The sequence below is a fragment of the Phaseolus vulgaris genome, chromosome 6 (assembly GCF_000499845.2).
Source record: "Phaseolus vulgaris cultivar G19833 chromosome 6, P. vulgaris v2.0, whole genome shotgun sequence".
NCBI lineage: Eukaryota > Viridiplantae > Streptophyta > Magnoliopsida > Fabales > Fabaceae > Phaseolus > Phaseolus vulgaris.
The window spans coordinates 26,134,230-26,158,152 of NC_023754.2; the positions used below are offsets into that span (position 1 = coordinate 26,134,230).

The window sequence follows — 23,923 nt, forward strand, 5'->3', positions numbered from 1 at the left end:
ATTTAAAATAAAATTCAAAGACTATAATAGTGAGAGGTTTTAAAGGGGACAGTGAGAAACATAAATTTTACTTTTTTTCAGTATTATTATTTAAAATTGTAGATGCTATATTTATTTATTTTTATAGATGTTATATTTATTTATTTTTATTATTAAGAAAAAAATAAATAAACATAAATGAGGACGAGTCAACCCTTATACAAAATAAAAAAATAAAAGAATTAAAACTGTACACCCCTGTTCAAACATCCAGAAAAAAAACAATTTATTGAAAGATGAAAATAATTCTAAAACTTATATAAATTTGAAAGATAGAAAATAAATTTGAGAACATATTCCATATAATTACCTTTTTTTTAAGCAATATTTAATACAAAATGTTTGTTCCAGAATTACTAAGAGTAGAATAGAAATAAAGTTACAAAGTTGATCACCAACTTTTATTTTATATGTCGGATTTTTTCATGAGTATGACATTGTGTTTTTGAACTTACAACTTCTCAAGTTAAACAGAAGTGGATGATACTAAAACATTGTTACGATATTCAGTCAAAGCCCACATCGGAAAAACAATTCTATATAATGGATAATGAAGCAAACAGTTTCTCTTATACGCCCCCAAGGTTTCCTGCCACAATTAACACACACACCAATATTAAACAATGTTGCTGCTATGATATAATATCATACATAACTAAGAGTCAATTAAAAATGATAGAGATTGGAGATGTACTTGTTGTGGCCAATCGCCATCTTCTAATTGAGAATTAATGAGTAACTTTGCAGCACGGTGAAGGGGAGTTGGATCTCTCTCAGCCTACATGCAAAATTTAGAAAATGAGTAAGAAGAACACTTACTTTGGATACAATAATAAACCATAGATGTTGAAATCACACATATGAACATGAGGAGAATACCTGACTAGCAAGAATCAAAGCTAATAGAGCCCAAGCTGTTTGACCAATATTTGATCGATTCCCTTCAAGAGGCACATATGTCTTCGTTGCACATATTCATTCATTAATATTTATAAGTAATGACATTTAAGTTAATGGAAATTATAATCACAAATAGTCATTTAATTACAAACCTTCGTGAGACATGATAGATAACTTTCTCCTCACCCACCATCCTCATTTTGTATTGAGAGTAGAAACTTCACAGCTTTACGAATGGCAACACAATTATTGTAAGACTTTCCAGCAGCAACTAAACCTCCTACCGCAAACCAGGAACTGTAAGTGAAGCAAATTCCCCAGTTTCCATGCCAAGTTCCATTTGGTAATTGTTCATCTTCAATGAATTGTGCTGCTTTCACAATGAAATTCTCTATCTCTTCCCTTCTATGCTTTGGATATATTTTTTTAAACAGCGCTAAAGCTTGAATTGTTGCTCCATTACTCTCAAGATACTCATGCTCAATTACTATGTCAGCAAGAAATTCCGCAGGATTTAGATGCTACAAATTAATAAATAAAAAAAATCACATCTACATTAGCTAACAAATTTATACATATTTAACAAGTGAAATTCAACGTGAAGTCCCTTAAATAATTAAATAAGTTTTAACTCAATAAAGTTTTATTCTCATGTTATGATTATTATTATACTTATTAATATGATTATGAATATTAATATAATTAATAATATAAAAATTATTAATATCAGTCATATTATTAATTTCATTAATATTATTATTATTATTATTTAAATTAATAATATTATTAATTATTCATAATACTAATATTATTAATATTTTTGTTAATATTATTATTAAATATTGTTAATTTTATAATTTTAATAGTATACATATCTATTAGTTATTATTTTATAATGATTATTTATAGTTATTATTTATCATTATTTATGAATATTAGTTATAATTTTATAATTATTTATATTATAATAATATTTTTAATATTATGTATATAACTATTATGATTAATATTATTAAAAAATTTAAAATTATTTATATTCTTAATATTATTAATAAAGATATTTATATTAATAATATTAAATTCATTGTAAATATAGATTTGTGGGTAAAATTGGTAGATAATGTAAAATTTACCTGCAGATACATATCTGTGAATAAGAATCTATAGATAAAATTAAATTTATCTACGGATTCAAATTTATAAATAATATTAATTTAACTACGTATTTAAATCAATAAATAATATTTGTAAATAATATTATATTTATCTATAAATTCAGACTCGTGATAAAAATCCATAAATAAATCAGATTTTTTTTAGTAATTGTTAAAGAAAGCATCAATTCAAACTTACTTCCAACCACTTTTGAGCTATTGCTGGCTCCCACACAGATACACCTCCGTTTTTACTCTGTGGTAATCAAACTTCTAGTTTAGTAAAAAAAATCATAAATCACAAATTTAAATGTGTAGAAACTTCAATTAAAGAAATTATAAAAATAAATAAATTAGAGAAAAACATGTGCATAAGTTAAACAATTAAAATTTAAATGGAAAGAACGCAACGTTGTACTGCAATATTAATTATTCAAGAGCTTGCCGATAAAATTTAAGAAGTATAAAATTAAATTTTATGTAAATTGTTTAAGGTATAACAAAAGTCTTAACATAAAAAGAAGGGACTGAAATTAAATTTAAGATTTATATGATAAAACTCGAAAAAGAAGTCAAGCAAAAATAAAATAGCTTGTTTTATACCATCAGAAAAAATAGAAATGACTTTACTTTTAATAATTAGCATTTTATGCTTTAAATTATGTAGAGATGGATTACTCGTCTGCTTTATGCAACATTTTTTAAGTTACCATTTTTACAAAAATAAAGGCAATAGATCACAATTTTTATGATACTCACCTGATGTGACAATATAAAATTGACTGAATCATATAATCTTTCAAGTTCCAAATTTTCTCCCACAATCTCTTCTGGCAACATAGATAAAAGTAAACAACACTGAAACATGAAAGATTAGTTAGTTAGAACTATATAACATATGTATGTTGTTATCCATTAAGTTATTTAACAAATTAAAATATTTTGTAACGTAATTACTTAAATACCTTCATACACTCTGCAGTGTCGTCAGAAACTTGTAATGCATGGTCTCTGTCAGCAAAGGTCCAAGACCCTTTAGAAATGTGATGAAACATACTCTTAAAATCTCCTGAACGATTTTCCACTACCTATAATATTACAATATCAATTCATTATTTCTATTAAACCATTGAATATCTAGTTATGAATATATTGAATATTAATTAAAAATGATGTTTCTTGTAATTTTATTATATACTCACCTGAGATTTCTTGATAAAATCATGCGCTTTTGCAAGTGTGGGACCAAGATCATCAATTAGATTAGTAGCAAGAAGAGCTTGAACAATGAAACCAGCATCCCAAGATTGTGAATTAATTCCCTACATATACACACAATTGCATTAATTAAAATATCATCTTTAATGATTATCGTATTGCTAGTGATTAAAAATAAGATGATGTTAGTTGAGTTTGAGTTTAGATATTAGAATTCTTTGGTGAAAAAAAAAATGACAATTCAGTTGTATTATACTTGTATACACATTCCATCTTCTGAAAGCCATAAATAATCTGGGATCCTTGCAATGTGCTTCTTAAAAGCATCTCCATTTGGATCTTCTACCCAACATGCAAGCATAGATAAAGCCTACAAGGTAAAGGCGTATTTAAATGAAGTCTCTTTCTAGAGAAAAACTAAGAATTCCAATTGATGCATTCTAGAAATAGCATTCTAGAAATAGCATTCTAGAAATAATATTTATGATTTAAAATTATTATGATTACCTTGTTCACACACCCACCAGTTATATACCGTGTATTTTCATCTTCATAGTGAATAAGCTTCATTGTTACTTCAAGTGCTTTTTCTCTAATCAACTTATTGAAAGGCCAACGTGTAAGAAGTGGCTCAGTAACTAAATAAGCACTATCCCATATTAGATCTTGTATCCAATGATGGGGATAATAGAGATCTTCCTGTCATCATATGTATAAAATACACTATTATCTTCCTGTCATCATATGTTAATGTATTTTCTTTTATAATTTTCAAATCATTTTTCTTTTATATTTTGACTGAACTAATTATGTACGTTTTTTACAATTTAATTAAAAAAATTGTAATTTTCATGAATTTAATGTGACATATTTCCATTAAGGATTACCTTAGCACATTTGTGGCGTGCTTTCTTCCACGTACTTTCATCATACGGTTGAGTAAAGAGTTCTTTTCTTAAATTTGTGATCAATGGTGTGATTGGACACACAAATCTTTTTCCATATATATATGACATGGGCATATATACGTGTCGACAATAATACCACATTTTTCCTGCATTATTTAAGGTAAAAATAAGATACAATAGTAGTTAATTGAATAATGATTTAGTAATATTTTTTAAATAGTAAAAAAACAAAAATTTAACCAGGATGCATGGGGAGAAAAGTGGGAAGTATCCAAAATTCAGGGGGCAATGGGTTGCATCCACTCCAATCAACTATACCAAGTACCTGCAATGCAAGAATAACATAACTTAAATAAGTGAAATTACTTACATTTATTTCTGTTTATTAAACTGTATAAAAGCTTATACACACCGAAAGCCAAAATTTTCCCCATGAAGGCACATGTGTTACGCTACCATGATCATGAATCCACTTTCTAGCCTTAGCACAAGCATTATCATTTGCTCCTTCTCCAAGAATTCTCATACTTACATAATTCAGTGTGGTACCATACATCGTGCTAGCACCCTCTATGTGCAATCCCCACCCTCCATCTTCGTTCTTCACATCAAATTACTCATTAGTATTCTTCTTATTATTGTATTTTGTTTTTAATTTTTATTAAAATGATAGAAATTATATGTAAATTGAGTATATTGAAATTGAACAAGTTTACCTGATGATTATATAAGTAACGGAGAATTTCTTTACAATATTCTTCCGGAAAAATAGAATCAAGATGTCCCGTACTGTAGACAGAAATGACTTGCAATGTTTAAGGCATATAGAAAAGTAATGTTATGCATATATTGGTGTTTGGACCTCTTGGCTTTCATGAGGTTGGTTTGTTGATGCTCTTGTTATCATTTTGTTTTGTTTGTATCTTTGATTCTCTATGTTAAGTAGGTGTTTCTTGGGAGGAAGGAGGTGCGTGGATAAAGTGCAATTTGTATAAAGAGTTAGATCATTCTTGAAATGGTTCATATTTATTAATTCTTTATTGATGATAAAAAAAATGCATAAATTTTTCTAAATCTTGCTAATAAAAAAAATAGATTTTTATAAATTTCAACTTCTTATATTTTCAAATCTTATATTGTTTGAAATATGTATTCTATATATTCGTTTTTATGACAATGAAACAAGCTTATCTAAAATACGTATATATATTTATTATTTAGGTGATTCAACACAAATAAATCATAAACATTTCACATAAAAAAATCAAAACACATATTTGAGTTTTCCTTTCTTTATATTATTATTTAAACTTTATTTTTATTTAATAAGGAAAAAACTTACGGTTAAGGCCTGATTATTTATGTGGATATACGGTTAACAAATAAAAATGTGAGAGGATATAAGTATTTAGATTCCAAGGTTTTGTGGAAAAGAAAAATAGATGATATAAATTTGAACATTAAATATCTTCTACCCTTAAGAAATAAATGGAAAATCACTACAACATGAGGGTTATTTCTTAATTTATCCTTATTAAATAAATTTAACTAACACAATATTTTAATAAAGTGAAAGAATAATAATTAATAATAAAATAAAATTGTAATACAAAAATATAATAAATAAATTGTAAAATAATTATTATTATAAATATAATAATACTATTTACATTTAACGCTAAAAGATTTTTTAATTACAACTTTTAAATTTATGATTATTTAAATTATTATTTCTATATAATAATTGACAATTTTTACATGTAAATTACTTTTTTGTCAAGTAACTCTATTTTTTTCATTTATTAATTATTGAACTATATCGAATTATACTACTAATAATTTTAATTCATCCAAATTTACACAAAAAAATTCTTAATATTTGATTATTCTTTTTTTTAAGACAAGGGTAAATTTGTAATTTACATTTTACACTTTTTTTAAAAAAATATACTCTCACAACCATCAAACTAATCACAAACTCAAAAAATTTCCTCAAAAGTTCATTCTAACATAATCTAATCCAAACACACTAATGCTTTGTTTGGATCATGGAGATGATTTAAAGGGTGGATTTGAGAGAAAAATGTAGAGAAAGTGAGGTTATTTGAATTAAGGTAAATAGAATGGAAGGTGAAGATAAATTTATGAAAGTTAAATGATTTGACAGAAATTTTACTTTTTTGTAATTTTAATTATCTTATTATTATTATTATTATTATTATTATTTTATAAATTTATTATTATTATTTTTATTTTATTTCATATATTATTATTTTTATTTTAATTATTATTATTATTTATATTATATTATATAAATTTTTTAAATTTATTATAATATAAATATAAATTTTAATTAATAATATATAATCTATATTTAATATAGAAATTATAAACATATATATATATATATAATAAAACATATAATTATTTAATAAAATTTTAAAATATAAATTAAGGTTAAAATAAATTTATATTAAAAAAATATTATTAAATTTTAATAAATAAAAAAGTATTATTTTAAAATTAAATTATATTAAATTTAATTAGTAATATTTTATTGATTAATTTAATATTTTTATTTTATTTATTTAACATAAAACATCTATTAACAAAATATTAAAATTTATTTTATTTTATTAATCATTTTAATATTTTTATTTAATTATAAATTTAATTATTATATATTTATCATTTTGAATAAAAGATAATACTTGTTATATTTTATTTAATGATAATAAAATAAATTTATAAATTATTAAAAATAAGACTTTACACTACAAGAAAATTATGAAATAGAAACTAATTTTTAGGTACCAAAATAATTAGTTACAATGATAACTAAATTAGAGATCGAAACTAAAATAAAAATTGGTTTTTAAATTAGTTTCTAAAATTGGTCTCTAAAACTTTTGTGGCTAATTATATATTAATTTAGAAACTATTTAACAATAATATAAACTAATTTTAGAAACCATTTTTTTTAGTTTATAGGATGGTCTCTAATTTAATTACCATTGCAACTAATTATTTTGTTCTTTAAAAATTGGTTTCTATTTCATTATTTTCTTGTACTAGTACCTTAAAATGGAAATTGAGAAAAGATTTTTTCTTTTTTTAAAAAAAAATTAATTTTTTTTTCACCTTTTTTTTAATATGTTTCCGTCATCAGAAACAAAGTGTATATTCACACTTTCATTTTAAATATTCAGATATTCACTCTTAAATTTTCATTTCCACTCCTCAGTACAAACATAACCTTAAAAAACTAACACTATACAATTTTAGTTTTTCATTAAAATTTCATAATAATATAATTTTAAAAAATTATAATATTAAAAAACGATATAGTTTAAATAATTTGAACTTACCATGATAGGAAGAAAAAAGTGAGAACCCCCTACGTGAGCAGGCCAATGACCATCACTAGTTTGCAGTGCCGACAGGTAATGAGAGGTTCTCTTTAGGGTGAGAGTAGCCTTCTCCCATGTTATTTCTTCATCATCTTCTATCTTCACTTTCCTTATTTTTTGTTTGAATTTCTTTTCCCTCAAAATCTGTACAAATATACTTATTTCTTTAATATCTTTCCTTTTCGACACCATAATATAATTTTAAAATAACTAAATAATGACTTACTATACTTTTTGCCCCTGAAGAATACCTGAAATCGCCATAGTCGATCAGCACAAGCCTTGAGCTTAAAGCGATTTTGATGGAAATGTTGACGAGCTGCTTCCACCTGAGCTCGTTCCTCATCAGTTCCTGCTTCAGAATCAAACTCCCATATTTGTCTTCCTACAAAATTGTTTGTGCTAAATATGTATGGATTCTTCCCTCCATCTCCTATCTTCAACCTCCACATTTTCTTAACCTTACTTGTTCCTGCATCATACATATACACACACACTTTAAGCCTCATTCACTGTGTACTATAACCCAACAATAAATCATTTCTTCTCTTTCTATTCTTTTTCTTCTTTTCCTTTCAACCTTGCTTCTTTTGTCCCACGTCACTTGCACTTTCTTTAGTCAAATATAGCAAGTTTTTCCCTTACAAACAAATCTAACTATTCCATTTCCAGTACAAATCACCTAACCATTAAATCAACAAAAAGTATAGAATTTAAATAAGGGGTGGAGCTAAATAAGATGCGTGGAAGTGTGAGTGTGAGTGCATGAGTAAGTGAGTGATAGTTAGATTACAGCATTTGAATAAAATCCTCCCACCACCATCTTCAAAATATTTGGCTACACTGCTTCTGTTTGTTGCTGTGCATCTCAGAAAACATAAGTAATAAAAAAGAAAGAAGCAGAAAAGAATTCAACCCGATAACAGATCTTCAAGTGTTCACTCCAAATGTTTTGAAGCTAACAAATATAATATAATGGAATCATATCTGTCTCTCTACTTATAATGGAGTTCAGTTCACTCACTCTATACAACTCTCAACTAAATCACTTAAATGATCTCCTGCGTTGCATCCTTAACAACAATACACTAACAAAACTTAGTTTTCCATTTCTTAATTACAACACATGGGACCAGACTGGGACGTGTACTTTTAAATAACTTTTAATTGCTTTATTTTGTAATCTTATTATTTATGCGCTTTCCTCAATTTGATATTATTGTTAATAGAAAATTTGTTCATAAAACCTAAATTGTTCACTTTTAGTTAGGGACCATATGTATCAATATTTCAACCTGCCGCATTTAAGTGTGGTAGATAAATATTTTGAATTCGCTAGTTTGTATTGTCCAACTCTAATCCAAGGTTATATGTGGATCGGTACGGATTGGTTCCTTCTTTAGACACTTTAAAAAATAATTTCATAATTTTAGAATTAAAATTGATGCGATAAATGTTTTATATAAATAGTACTAATTCATCCATTCCTCACTCCTTTTTCATTAAATTAATAGATCCAAACTTATATATTTTCTTATATGTTTTCGCTTTCCATGGTGTCGTACATATCTGTGGAATCAAACACACGGTTATACTTTAGTATTTTGAAACTACATAATTGGATTCATATTCAGATTGATATCCTTTTATGGTAAAATTGAAATCTGTATTTAGGAATTAATAAGCGGAGTGATGCTGCTCAACCTCCAAACACCAAACACGTAACTTTAATGAATGATTTGTATGTAGAGCAATGATCTTTCACTATCAAAGGTTGTAACTAACTAAACAGTAAGAGAAACTTTTCAATACACTTAGTTCAATTTTAATACTATTTATTTATTTTTACTATAATAAAAAATTTAAATAAGTTCTTCAATTTTTAAACAACCCTTTTCACCAAATTAATTATAAAATTGTCAATAAATAAATATTAACCATTTTTTTTATGCGAGATGTATTTTATTTGATAATTCATATGATAAAACAAACAACAGGAATTCCCTAATCTTTATATTGGTAATTTGAGAGGTAATATTTAAATACAAATTCAGAAGAAATTAAATTCTAAATTAATATAAAACATGTTTTGTAAAATAAAATAAAAAACTGATAGTAAGATGTTAAATAACAATAACCTATAAATACAATTCTTTAGTTGAATTCGATCTATTATAAAATAGTAAGGCTAAAATCACTTGCTCGTACTTGGAGGCAGCGAATAATAACAGGGTTTACACCTGCAAGCATCTCTCTAGCAAATTCTTCATCGGTTCTCCATGCAGACTTATCTTCGGCTAAAAATTTAAAAAAATGTCATCATCATATGGGAGTCATTTACAAAAATACGTGACATTTTCAGGTTTCTTTGCCAGCACAGTAAAAATACCTTTAATCACTTGAGGCACGGGAAACTTGAGGAACCTTTCTCCATCAGTTCGGAGAAGTTCTTTGAGCAGCTCTGCAGGAATTTTATCCCTAACATTCTTAAGTATACCTTCAGACACCTTGATCCCACCTTCGTAGAGTTTAAACACATCTTTAAAGCTATCTATTAAACTCATCACGGGTGCTGTCCAATAGAGATTCCAACTCAGGTTTGATAACGTGAAGTAGGGGTGGGCATGAATTGGATTTTCCAAAATCCAATATTAGATCAAATCCAAATCCAAATAAATGGATTGGATTTAAAATCCATATCCACTTTAACTAGATCAAATATATTTGGATTTTTTTTAAATCCATTTAAAGTGGATTGAATCTAGATTAAATCCACTTTGTCAATTACATTAAATCTATTTTGATATGGACAAAGACTAACTTGGCTCGAACTGGGCCTAAGCCGAGTAGACCAACTCGGCTCCACATCGGCCCCGACCCAGACAGCTTGACATCGGCTCGGGCCCAGACAACTCAACATCGGCCCCGACCCGGATGACTCGACATCGGTGTGGGCCCGAACGACTCAACATCAGCCTGGGCCGAACGAATCGACATCGGCCCAGGCTCAAACAACTCGACATCGGCCCGGGCCCGCTCAGCTCAACATCAACCCGAGTCCGCTCAGCTCAACATCGGCTCGAGCTCGGTTGGCTCGACATCGGCCCGGACCCGGTCGGCTCGACATCGGTCTGGGCCCGCTCGCCTCGACATCGGTCTGGGCCCGCTCGCCTCGACATCGGCCCGACCTCGCTCGCCTCGACATCGGCCCGGCCTCGCTCGCCTCGACATCAATTTGGGCCTGAACGACTCAAAATCGGACTACGCTCGCACGACTCAACATCGGCCTGAGCTCGAATGACTAGATATCGATCTAGGCCCGCTCGACTCGACATCAGCCTGGGCCCGCTCGACTCGACATCGACCCGGGCCCGCTCGTCTCGACATCAGCCCGGGCTCAATATCGGCCCAGGCGACTCGACATCGTCCCGGCTTTGGTTGGCTTGACTTTTTCCCGAACCTGCTCGGCTCGACATTGGCCCGAAATGACTTGGCTCGACTTTGGTCTGAAATGACTCGGTTCGACTTTGGTCCGAAATGACTTGGCTAGACTTTGGTCCATACCGACTCAATTCGACTTGGGCCCGGACGACTCAGCTCGACGTGGACTTGGGTCGACTTTGCTCAACTTGGGCCTAAATTGTCTTGGCTCAACCTGGATCGGGCCAAGTCAAAATCCAACCCAAAATACAATTTGGATAATCCAAAAATGTATCCAATCCATATCTAATTCATATCCAATTAAATGGATTGAATTTAAAATAAAAAAATATGGATTTGGATTTGAGATAAATCCATTTAAATGGATCAAAACTAATATGAATTTGGATAATTATGGATTTGATTTTGTAATTTGGATTTTATGTCCACCCTTAACCTGAATAATGGACTTCAGTGCGTTAGCAAGAAAGTCTGACAATTTCAAGTGATCAGCCCTTTCATCCCTTGGAACGTAGATGTCCAAGCTCATAGCCAAGTTCAATCTACTCTCAATCTTGGCATCTGGTAAATAACAACACCACATCAGAAATTTAAAACTAAAACTGAAAAGGCCAAAAATCATTGTTAGCTAAATTGGACTTCAATGAATACCAAAGCAACACATGAAAAGCTTAACCTGATTCGGTAGGTGGTTTACAGAATAAATTGATAACCTGATTATCTTGGTAAACTAAAAAATAAATTGATAATGTTTAGAAGATTTGTTTAGAAAGGATGGATGAAAATTTATTTATATACAAAACCTTTGATTACCTCTATTTGGAGCCAATTCTGAGTCGGTAAGTTTTGCCTGGGATCGCAGTTTGTATAAAGGGAGAACATTTTGATATGTCACAAACATCAGTGCTCAAGCTTGGAGATTTGGAGCAGTTGAATCTTCCTTTTCCATGAATCAGAAGTGATTGGGGAAAACAAATATATACAAAGAGTAAGAATAAAACCAACAGTTACACATTGAAGAAAGGAAATAGAAAAGATGGTAGATTTTGCATTGAACAATTAATTTACTTGAGGCTCTCCCACCCATTGAAAGACAATTGAAGACAGTCCAGCAGCTTGTTCATAAGTGCTCTTGTAGTACCAATCGTTCAGAATAATGCTTCTGTCAAAGTCATAGGTAAAGGGTTCAGGGTCACGGGGTGCCACACGAATTAGTCCATATAGCCCCGCTTCCCTTTGCATTCCATACTGAGCATGGTAAAGATATGTACCAGGCTGTAACATAAAAGATTCAAGCAAATAAGACACTAAGAGTTGTTTTGGTGTTATGTATGAAAGAATTGAATAGCAAACAACAAACAGAAGATAAGGAATTAACATGATTATTCATGTGGGTAGAATTTTAGAACTTACCCTGTCTACAACAAACTGATAAATAAATGTGCCGCCAGGCAATATAGGACATTGAGTTACCCCTTCTGTTCCATCAAACCAAGGAGTTCCAATCTGCCACATACAAACCATACACGTGAATAATCAATAAGAACAAATGAAAAGTCTAAATTAATCATTTAAATCTTTTTTATTTAAGCTTATATTTTGAAAAAATATTTTGGGTAGAAGATGAAGCCAAACTTGTCTAATCTCATGCCAGTGGATGGAAAGGTTTTCCGTGATCAAAGTGTTGTTAACTTGAACAACAACCGTGTCACCCTCCTGAGCCTGGATGGTGGGTCCGGGAGTTATTCCATTGATTGTGATAACAAGCTTCTTAAAGCAATCAGGGGACCTATACTCATTCTTCACCTCCCATTTGTAATGTCTATTTCTGGCCTCTGCATTGTGGAAATTCCCAAAAATAAGGAAGAAACGGAGAATGAGAAATGTTGGAATAGCCCTTGAGCTGAACGGAAGCTCAACCATGCCTAGCAAGTAAAATACGCGTAAGAAAGAGAGAAAGGTAATTGAGATATAGTTGAGAGATGTTAAAAACTGGGATGGTCTTTATATAATGGATGAACTGAAATAGATTGTTATTATATAATATATTTTATTGTTGGATCCACCTTTTAAACTAAGTTTGTGTGATGAAATGTGTTATAGTGAATAAGAAAAGCAACTAAGAAAGAAATCAAGTACTTATTGCATATATGATTCAATTAAATGAATATGGAAATAATGAATGGGAAGAGGATAGACCACTAAACTAACAGAAGAAGCCATCTAAGATGAATGAGGAAAACCTGATATCATGTTTAATGAGTTATTCCAAATCTTAAAGATCTGACCCAAGAACACGAGTATACAAAATTATCAAATAGTTTCCTCAACAACAGAAACTAAAACACTTTTTACGACAATTTTTTTATCTAGAAGAATGAGTACTGCAAGGATTGAATACTTTATCATGTAAGCTCAATAAGAAGATAAGAAACCTACATTTTTTTAATAGTAAAAGACCTTATACTACAGAGATTGCAGCTTTCTTCATATAGGAGACAAAAAAATGATAACATGTGTAACAGTGTCATTACAGATCAGGGCACCAAGTGTTTTTGGAAACACTTCAATCACCAGCAGATACTAGATACAAAAAATATTTGTGATTCCTTCAAATCTGGTAGCATCATCAACACTTACACAATACTAGATTCCAAGTGTCTCTACTATAGATTTCATTTTTTTCTCTTTTTCATAATAATATCATATCTAAGAAAAAACACTAAACTAACTATGTACAACATGATTGGTGTGAGCACCATGCAATTTAGATTTATTTCAAATATAAACAGAATAAAGATAGCTCTTTCATTTTTATTTTTTTTAATACGTGGATCTTAAGAAATCTCACAATTACCTTAACAACTGTAGCATGCTCAACATAATAACCAAGTTTAATTACTTATTTATATTTTAAACTAATGTACTGTAGTTTTTATGCATACCCTCGCGAGACACATTATAAGGTATAGCTATAGTACTGGGAATAATGATAATAGACTAATAATATATGTAAGCACTAACCAAATAATTCAAACATTAATAACGAACCCCCAATCTATAAATCAGCGAGATCATGGGATAATTACTGGAATTGTAGAATTATCTGTAGGAGACACCAAAGGCAAACCACTTGCAGTCACAACAGAAACACATGGAAAAAAAGTCAAACACTAAAGAATAAAGAAGATGTGGAAATCACATCTAAGGAAGAACCTAGCAACAACTACATAAATAGATTAAGAGGTTTCTAAACCTGCAACAGGCATGCTAATCCTAGAAGCGGTAACTACAATCCTTGGTTGCGTGCCCCTGACCGTAACGTAAGTAAAACAAGTAGCTTTTGTTCTCTAAAAAATTGTAAGAATAATTGGTTATATTGTTACTTAGTATACCTATTGCAAAGAAGCAATAACAGATCAAGAATCAAAACAGAGACAAGCACTCACATTTACAAAAAAAATCAATATTTGTTAAGGAGTTGCTTACTTTGTCATTGGTAACATCCTCGTTAAGAAAATCGTCAAAACAGGACTCAAGGTTCTCTACATAAGCTGTAAAATCTACCTTTAACATGATAATAACAAACAATTAGATCTTTGAACAATAAGTAAGAACAAGAATAGCAAACTAAAATAAAATTCAATAATTAGTCATAAATAATTCAACCTTTGAACTGATATAATTAGTGTTTCAATCCAACATAAACTGAAATCCAATAACACAAAAGGGAGAAACAAAATCCTACATGCATGATTTCAAGTAACACGTCTTTTTCTCTCTGTTCTTAGTAATTTTAGAAAATGATAATTCCTAATATGTGTAGCTGCACAATTTGCCCTGGACCTATTCTACATAAAGAAGAGCAAAAACTAAAGAATGAAATTTAGAAAAGTAAAGAATAGCGAGACGAGAGAAGAACCGATGATAGTGTTGCAAGACATGATTCCAAATCCGTGGAATGCACCGCCGGAAAGAAAACCCACGCACCGCCGGAAGGAAAACGCTCGTAGGCAAAGAAGTACATTTGAAGGAAAACCCACGCATCGCCGAAAGGAAAAGCCACCGCTAAACACACTAACGAAAGAAAAAGACTCATAGACAAAGAAGTAGGGTGCGAGAAATTAGGAAAGAAACCAATTTGTGAGAAATCAAATAGGATACAAGAAGAGATAAATCTTTTTGTGCCGAAAATTTTGAGAGATGAATATGGGAAGAGTTTTGAATTTTGAACTGGGCTACATGAAAAGAAACTTTTGTTAAAAGGAATGTATTTGCCTCTGGAACACTCTATTGAAATTATTTTTTATCAGAGGTTATCATAACCTCCGGTAATAAATCTTCATTAAAATTAAATTTTGTTGTAGTGAAATGCCACCTGTATAGAAAAACATCATTTAAAAAAAATTCAATACTTTAATTTTAATATCAAAATTCTAATTTTCACAATCTAATAATAATACAAAACTTAGGCGTTAATATATACTTTTTATCCTTCAAAACTCAACATCATAAAAATACAAATTATATGATTCTAACTAGGGGAATCTTAGATTGGATCTTGTCACTTTCAAATTTCATAATGAAGACATAAAGATAAGAAATAATGAAGAACAATTACCTAGTTTGGGTTTGTAAATTACAGATCTAATAGTCAAATCAATAGTTTAGAACTATTGATTTTGTTGAAATTTTATCCCATTGGACTAAAAATTTAAATTAGTTGCGGGTAGATTCAGACTTATTAATACTGCAGTTAATATTTATCCAAAAAGTTTAAATTAATTTAATTAGATCAACTTGTTAAATTAGTTGGGAGAGTCAGACTTATTAATACCCTGATTATAGTCTTACCAGAAATTTTATTATATTTATCATAAACATATTTCAGCACTACAATAAATACTTCAAGAAAATTATAAAATATAATTAATTCTAAAAATTAAAAATAATTAATTATTATAATAACTAAATTATATATTATTTTAAAAACATTATTTTTTTAAATTAATTTCTATTATTATTAAATAATTTATAAATTGGTATTTAATTAGTTTTTAAGATTTTTTTATCAAATTTACAATCTAAATAATTTATAGTTAAAACCTTAATAGCTAATTAGATACTATTTTAGAAATTAAAAAAAATTTAATCTCTAAAATAATTTTTAATTTAGTCACTATGATAAGTAATTATTTTTTATCTTTAAAATTAGTTTTTATTTCATAATACTTTTGTATTGCACTTTGTGAGAAGTTTCATTATCTTCAATTGTCTAAAATTTAATTCTCCGTTTATCCTAATGCAAAAGAAATTGTGAAATCAATTCCTGATGGAGATGTTTAGTTGGGGAGATGTTCTAAGATTTATGGCATTGCATTAATGCACTATGTATTAAATCTCATGAATAATTTTTTTTAATATGTTTTTGACATAATTTGACCTTATTTATTTCTATCTATATAATTTAATTTTATTATTAAAAATATTATAAAAAAATTAGGAAAGTGAATAAATAATGAATAAGATTAGAAAATAGAGCAATTAAAAGTTATTTTTTATCTTTAAAATTAGTTTTTATTTCATAATACTTTTGTATTGCACTTTGTGAGAAGTTTCATTATCTTCAATTGTCTAAAATTTAATTCTCCGTTTATCCTAATGCAAAAGAAATTGTGAAATCAATTCCTGATGGAGATGTTTAGTTGGGGAGATGTTCTAAGATTTATGGCATTGCATTAATGCACTATGTATTAAATCTCATGAATAATTTTTTTTAATATGTTTTTGACATAATTTGACCTTATTTATTTCTATCTATATAATTTAATTTTATTATTAAAAATATTATAAAAAAATTAGGAAAGTGAATAAATAATGAATAAGATTAGAAAATAGAGCAATTAAAAGTTATTTTAAAGTACACGTCCCAGGTCATATCAGTTGTAATTAAGAAATGGAAAACTAAGTTTTGTTAGTATATGAAAGGGTGGACATCATTAAATGATTTAGTTGAGAGTTGTATAGAGTCAGTGAAATGAAGTCCATAAATAGAGACAGATATGATCCCATTATAGTATATTTGTTAGCTTCAAAACATTTGGAGTGAACACTTGAAGATATCTGTTATCAGGTTGAATTCTTTTCTGCTTCTTTCTTTTTATTACTTATCTTTTGTGAGATGCACACCAACAAACAGAAGCAGTGTAGGTTTAATTTATAAGAGAATTTATCCTTTTGGAGTTGTAATTGTTTGGACTAGTTTTTCTAGACTTATAGAGGAGAAAATAAAATAAAGTTTTCTATAAACTAAAATTAACTAATACATAATATTTTTTTTTAAAGAATTTATATCAAATAGTTTCTATGTATGTCTAAACTAATTTTAACGTTAAAAAATAATGTTTTTTAATTTTTTTTCCCTTAAAATATTTGCAATTTTTAGACAAAACTGTCTAAACAATTTAAGTTCTATACTTTTTGTTGATTTAATGGTTGGGTGATTTGTACTGAAAATGGAATAGTTAGATTTGTTTGTAAGGGAAAAACTTGCTATATTTGACTAAAGAAAGTACGAGTGACGTGGGACAAAAGAAGCAAGTTGAAAGGATAAAATAGAAAGAGAAGATATGATTTATTGTTGGGTTATATAGTACACAATAAATGAGGGTTAAAGCGTGTGTATATTTATGATGCAGGAGGAAGTAAGGTGAAGAAAATGTGGAGGCTGAAGATAGGAGATGGAGGAAAGAATCCATACATATTTAGCACAAACAATTTTGTAGGAAGACAAATATGGGAGTTTGATTCTGAAGCAGGAACTGATGAAGAACGAGCCCAGGTGGAAGCTGCTCGTCAACATTTCTATCAAAATCGCTTTAAGCTCAAGGCTTGTGGTGATCGACTATGGCGATTTCAGGTACTTCTTCTTCTTTACTATCTGCACTAAAACCTCATTCTTCAGGGCAAAAAGTGTAGTAAGCCATTGTTTAACTATTTTAAAATTAAATTATTGTGTGGCATTTCGAAAAGGAAAGGTATTAAAGAAATAAATAATATAAGTATATTTGTACAGATTTTGAGGGAAAAGAAATTCAAACAAAAAACAAGGAAAGTGAAGATAGAAGATGATGAAGAAATAACATGGGAGAAGGCTACTCTCACCCTAAAGAGAACCTCTCATTACCTGTCGGCACTGCAAACTAGTGATGGCCATTGGCCTGCTCATCTCGGGGGTTCCCACTTTTTCATTCCTATCATGGTAACTTCAACTTATTTAAAAAATAGTATCACACTCCTACTTTTCTCTTTGCATTCATATTACAATTTTATAAATTATTATTTCTATTTATATTTCTTAATATTATTATTATAATATAATATTTTATTATAAATAACAATTGTGAAAGGGATGTAGATAAAAGGATGGTGTCAAAAAATAATTTTGTTTAAATATATTAGATTTGCTTTTTATTATTAGAATTTATTTAAAATTGGTTATTAAGTTTTAAAGACATAATTACGAAATTTTAATGAAAAACTAAAATCAAACTTGTATAGTATTTCAATCGATATAGGATTTGGTAATCTAAGTTTGAAATTTAGAAAATTATATGCATAAACAATACTTTTATATATGTTTCAGGTCATTTCTATCTACAGCACGGGACATCTTGATTCTGTACTTCCGAAAGAATATCGTAAAGAAATTCTCCGTTACTTATATAATCATCAGGTAAATTTGTTAAATTTCAATATACTCAATTTACATATAATTTCTATCATTTTAATAATAAAATATACAACCATAAAAATGAATACTAATGAGTGGTTTGATGTGAAGAACGATGATGGAGGGTGGGGATTACACATAGAGGGTCCTAGCACGATGTATGGTACCACACTAAATTATATAAGTATGAGACTTCTCGGAGAAGGAGCTAATGGAGGTCATAACAATGCTTGTGTTAAGGCTAGAAAATGGATTCATGATCATGGCAGCGTAACACATGTGCCTTCCTGGGGAAAATTTTGGCTTTCGGTATGAATATGATTTTATACAATTTAATAAACACATAAATAAATGTAAGTATGTTACTGTTTTAAATTATGTTATTCTTGCAGGTACTTGGTATAGTTGATTGGAGTGGATGCAACCCATTGCCGCCTGAATTTTGGATACTTCCCACTATTCTCCCCATGCATCCTGGTTATTTTTTTATTATTATTTAAGAAATGTGACTAAATCATTTTTCAATTAATTATTATTGTATCTTATTTTCACCAAAAATAATGCAGCTAAAATGTGGTATTATTGCCGACATGTATATATGCCTATGTCATATATATATGGAAAAAGATTTGTGTGTCCAATCACACCATTGATTAGAGAATTAAGAGAAGAACTCTTTATTCAACCGTATGATGAAAGTATTTGGAAGAAAGCACGTCACAAATGTGCTAAGGTAATCCATATTTTATCATTAATTGAAGTATGTCACGTTAAATTTATGGAAATTACAATTTTTTAATTAAATTGTAAGAAGCGTACGTAATTAGTTCAATCAAAATTTAAAAGAAAAATAATTTTAAAATTTAAAAGAAAATACATTAACATAAGGTGTGTGTAAACTGTATGACAAAAAGGATAATAATGTATTTTATACGTATGATTACAGGAAGATCTCTATTATCCCCATCATTGGATACAAGATCTAATATGGGATAGTGCTTATTTAGTTACTGAGCCACTTCTTACACGCTGGCCTTTCAATAAGTTGATTAGAGAAAAAGCACTTCAAGTAGCAATGAAGCTTATTCACTATGAAGATGAAAATACTCGATATATAGATGGTGGTTGTGTGAACAAGGTAATTATCATAATTTTAAAGCATATATATATTATTTTCTAGAATGCATAAATTATAATTTTTAGATTTTCTCCATAAAGAGATTTCATTCAAATTTGCCTATATCATATTTGTGTTTTGTAGGCTCTGTCTATGCTTGCATGTTGGGTAGAAGATCCAAATGGAGATGCTTTTAAAAAGCACGTTGCAAGGGTTCCAGATTATTTATGGCTTTCAGAAGATGGAATGTGTATACATGTATAATACAACGTGTATTGTCATTTTCTTTTTTCACTAGAACATTCTAATATCTAAATAAAACTCAATTACCATCATCTTATTTATAATCACTTGCAATAGGATAGTAATTAAAGATGATAACTTAATTAATGCAATTGTCTATATACAGGGACTTAGTACGCAATCATGGGATGCTGGTTTTATTGTTCAAGCTCTTCTTGCTACTAATCTAATTGATGATGTTGGTCCCACACTTGCAAAAGCACATGATTTTATCAAGAAATCTCAAGTGAGTGTATATGATAAAATTACAATTAAGAAACACCGTTTTTAATTAATCTTCAATATATTCAGGACTAGATATTCATTAGTTTTATTAGGTAATAGTGAATTGATATTGTCATATTATATTATAGGTAGTAGAAAATCGTTCAGGAGATTTTAAGAGTATGTTTCATCACATATCTAAAGGGTCTTGGACCTTTGCTGATAGAGACCATGCATTACAACTTTCTGATGGCACTGCAGAATGTATGAAGGTATTTAACTAATTAGGTTACAAAACATTTTAATTTGTTAAATAACTTATGGATATCAACATACATATGTTACATAGTTCTAACTAACTAATCATCCATGTTTCAGTGTTGTTTACTTTTATCCATGTTACCAGAAGAGATTGTGGGAGAAAAATTGGAACCTGAAAGGTTATATGATTCAGTCAATTTTTTATTGTCACTTCAGGTGAGTGTTATAAAAAATGGCACACTTTTCAATTTTATGTGATTGATTGTATAATCGATAGTCTATTCTCTTTATTTTTATGAAATAGAAATTGAAAAAAGGTTGCATACGAGTAATTTACCTCTACTTAATTAGTTTAAAACATAATATACTATTTATCAAAGTAAAATCATTTCTGTTTTTTCTATTGCTATAAAACAAGTTATTTTATTTTTGTTTTACTTTTTTTTCAAGTTTTATCATATAAATGATAAATTTACTCAGTCGCTTCTTTTTATATTAAGACTTTTGTTATAGTTTAAACAATTTACATTAAAGTTAACTTTTTACTTCTAAAATTTTAATTGATTAGATTATGTAGATGTTTTTCTGTAATTTTTTTTTTAATTTTCCTTTATCAATGTTTCTTACATTTAAATTTGTGATATATGATATTTTTTTACTAAACTAGAAGTTTGATTACTGCAGAGTAAAAATGGAGGTGTAACTGTGTGGGAGCCAGCAATAGCTCAAAAGTGGTTGGAAGTAAGTTTGAATTAATGGTTTTTACATTATGTATAAATTTGTTAGCTAATGCAGATGTGTCTTTTTTTTTATTAATTTGTAGCATCTGAATCCCGCGGAATTTCTGGCTGACATAGTAATTGAGCACGAGTATCTTGAGTGTACTGGATCAACAATTCAGGCTTTAGTGTTGTTCAAAAAACTATACCCAAATCATAGAAGGGAAGAGATAGATAATTTCATTGTCAAAGCAGCACAATTCATCGAAGATGAACAATTACCAAACGGAAATTGGCATGGGAACTGGGGAGTTTGCTTCACTTACGGTGCCTGGTTTGCAGTTGGAGGTTTAGCTGCTGCTGGAAAGTCTTACAGTAATTGTGTTGCCATTCGTAAAGCTGTGAAGTTTCTACTCTCAATACAAAATGAGGATGGTGGTTGGGGAGAAAGTTATCTTTCATGTCCAATGAAGGTTTGTAATTAAATGGCTATTTGTGATTACAATTTCCATTAACTTAAATGTCATTACTTATAAATATTACTTAATGCATATGTGCAATGAAGACGTACGTGCCTCTTGAAGGGAATCGATCAAATGTTGGTCAAACAGCTTGGGCTCTACTAGCTTTGATTCTTAGTGGTCAGGTATTCTACTCATTTGCACCTGTGTGATTTCAACATCTGTGGTATCTTGGATTTCAACATATGTGGTTTATTATTGTATCCAAAGTAAGTTTTCTTCTTATTCCTTTTCTAAATTTGCATGTAGGCTGAGAGAGATCCAACTCCTCTTCACCGTGCTGCAAAGTTACTCATTAATTCTCAGTTAGAAGATGGTGATTGGCCCCAACAAGTACCTCTCAAATATCTATCCTTTTGAATTATGGCTCTTAGTTATGTACGAACTTATATCGTTGCGTGCAAAATTGTTTAATGTTTGTGTGTGACTTAAATGTTGCAGGAAGCATTGGGGGTGTACAAGAGAAGTTGTTTGCTTCATTACCCATTCTATAGAACTGTTTTTCCGTTGCAGGCTTTGTCTGAATATCGTAACAATGTTTTAGTGCCATCTACTTGAGAAACTGTAAGCTCAAAACAACAATGTCAAACCCATAAAAAGTATAAAACCAAAGTTGATGGTGATCAACTTTAATAAGTGTATTTCTATTATAGTTTTGTAATTATGGAATAAACATGTTGTATTAAATAGTATACAATAAAGGGTAAAAAGGGTAATTATAAGAAAAAAAAGGATGCTGTTATATGTTCTTAAATTTATTTTCAACTTTCAAATCTATATAAGGTTTAGGATTATTTCACATTGTCTCGCAATACACAAGTATGTCTCCTTAGATATACGTGTCTTAAACTTAAATTGAATAGTTGAATTTTTTCTCTATGACAATTCCATAATTTCTTCTCTTACCATGATAATATAAAAAATAATCAACTTATCCTTTTCATAATATCTTATACTCAATTTAAAATTATATTTTAGAATATATTTTATACCCAATTCAAAACTATACTCTAGAGTATATATTTCGATACGTTTCTAAATTATAATAAAATCTAAAATTTCTGTTTGGAGTTACACATTCCAAAAAAATATTCTCAATTTCATAATTTATAATAAGTTCTGAATATATTATGGCAATGAGACATTGATCATGTCTATACTGAGAGTAAGAGAAAAAAAAAGTATGAAAATAGAAAATGAAATAACCTCAGATCAATGCACTAGACTCTCTAAGTAAATCACTTTTTTCCATTTTAAACTGTCAACTGATTTAGACTTTATATTTAGACACTTATCAGTATACCTTAAAGAAATTTTTATAAAAGATGTTTTTTAACTTGTAGAAAGATCATTTCATATTTCCTTTTTATCTTCTAGAATTGCTTATAAAATAATTTAGCCCATTGACATTAGGAGTCATGCATGAAAATACTCCTTGAACCTTTATAAAAAGGTTTGAAATTTAACAAACTGGCAAGGAAGAATGTCATCAATCAAAAGTGTCAATTCGCTGAATCTGTCATTATTATAAAATATAACAAAGATGAATAAAAAAGAGTAAAAAGAAATGTATAGAATGAATATCTCTAATATTATTTCATTGATATCAAAATAAATAGTCTGAATATATACGAGCTAGATCTAGTTAAAGAGAAAAAGAATCAATGAAACAAAGACAAAATAAAGGTTATTCACCTCTATAAAGAGAAACAACTAAGAAATAAAAAAAAACACAATTAATATTAGGATCATTTTATAATTCTGATATTTATATTCTTTAATATCCTCCCACGTTGGATAACAAATATTGATGAGACCTAACTTGAAACAAATATTTTTAAAAGATTGGAAACTTAAAAGATTTGATATAAACATGTAACTGTAATCATTACTCTATATTCCACTTTCCAAAAACTCTTTAATATTATTCTTTATTTCTTTTATTTTCAGAATATGAGAGAATATAGACACTAAAACCGATTAGAATTCTCAAATA

The 23,923-nt window shown here is 28.9% G+C and overlaps 2 protein-coding genes and 1 pseudogene across 13 annotated transcripts; 1 reads left to right on the plus strand and 2 right to left on the minus strand.

Annotated features, from left to right (window-relative positions):
• Positions 1–505: 505 nt before the first annotated feature.
• LOC137832303 (beta-amyrin synthase-like) lies at positions 506–8,226 on the minus strand (annotated as a pseudogene).
• Positions 8,227–9,678: 1,452 nt separating this feature from the next.
• LOC137832287 (L-ascorbate oxidase-like) lies at positions 9,679–15,365 on the minus strand. 11 transcript variants are annotated; one of them, XM_068640356.1, is made up of 8 exons: positions 14,993–15,365; positions 12,706–12,995; positions 12,484–12,576; positions 12,139–12,345; positions 11,884–12,006; positions 10,827–11,631; positions 10,019–10,774; positions 9,679–9,926 (listed from the first exon to the last, which is right to left on the minus strand). In XM_068640356.1, exons 1-5 carry the CDS (start codon positions 15,012–15,014, stop codon positions 11,971–11,973), a joined length of 648 nt encoding a protein of 215 aa, XP_068496457.1. In that variant the 5' UTR covers positions 15,015–15,365; the 3' UTR covers positions 9,679–9,926; positions 10,019–10,774; positions 10,827–11,631; positions 11,884–11,970. The 11 variants fall into 11 exon arrangements, 9 of the variants coding, with proteins under 9 accessions (XP_068496457.1, XP_068496456.1, XP_068496459.1 ...); XM_068640355.1 differs by adding an exon at positions 11,747–11,800 and having other exon boundaries at positions 10,019–11,631; XM_068640358.1 differs by adding an exon at positions 11,747–11,800 and having other exon boundaries at positions 10,019–11,631; positions 11,884–12,010.
• A 1,760-nt stretch (positions 15,366–17,125) lies between these two features.
• Positions 17,126–22,726, plus strand: LOC137832290 (beta-amyrin synthase-like). Of its 2 annotated transcripts, XM_068640368.1 has the most exons (17): positions 17,126–17,203; positions 17,769–17,989; positions 18,146–18,331; positions 18,716–18,805; positions 18,914–19,111; positions 19,195–19,279; positions 19,369–19,535; positions 19,749–19,940; positions 20,064–20,177; positions 20,329–20,448; positions 20,576–20,698; positions 20,805–20,903; positions 21,372–21,428; positions 21,511–21,879; positions 21,972–22,052; positions 22,177–22,260; positions 22,369–22,726. In XM_068640368.1, exons 2-17 carry the CDS (start codon positions 17,789–17,791, stop codon positions 22,483–22,485), a joined length of 2,283 nt encoding a protein of 760 aa, XP_068496469.1. In that variant the 5' UTR covers positions 17,126–17,203; positions 17,769–17,788; the 3' UTR covers positions 22,486–22,726. The 2 variants fall into 2 exon arrangements, with proteins under 2 accessions (XP_068496469.1, XP_068496468.1); XM_068640367.1 differs by having other exon boundaries at positions 18,716–19,111.
• The last annotated feature ends 1,197 nt before the right edge of the window (positions 22,727–23,923 follow it).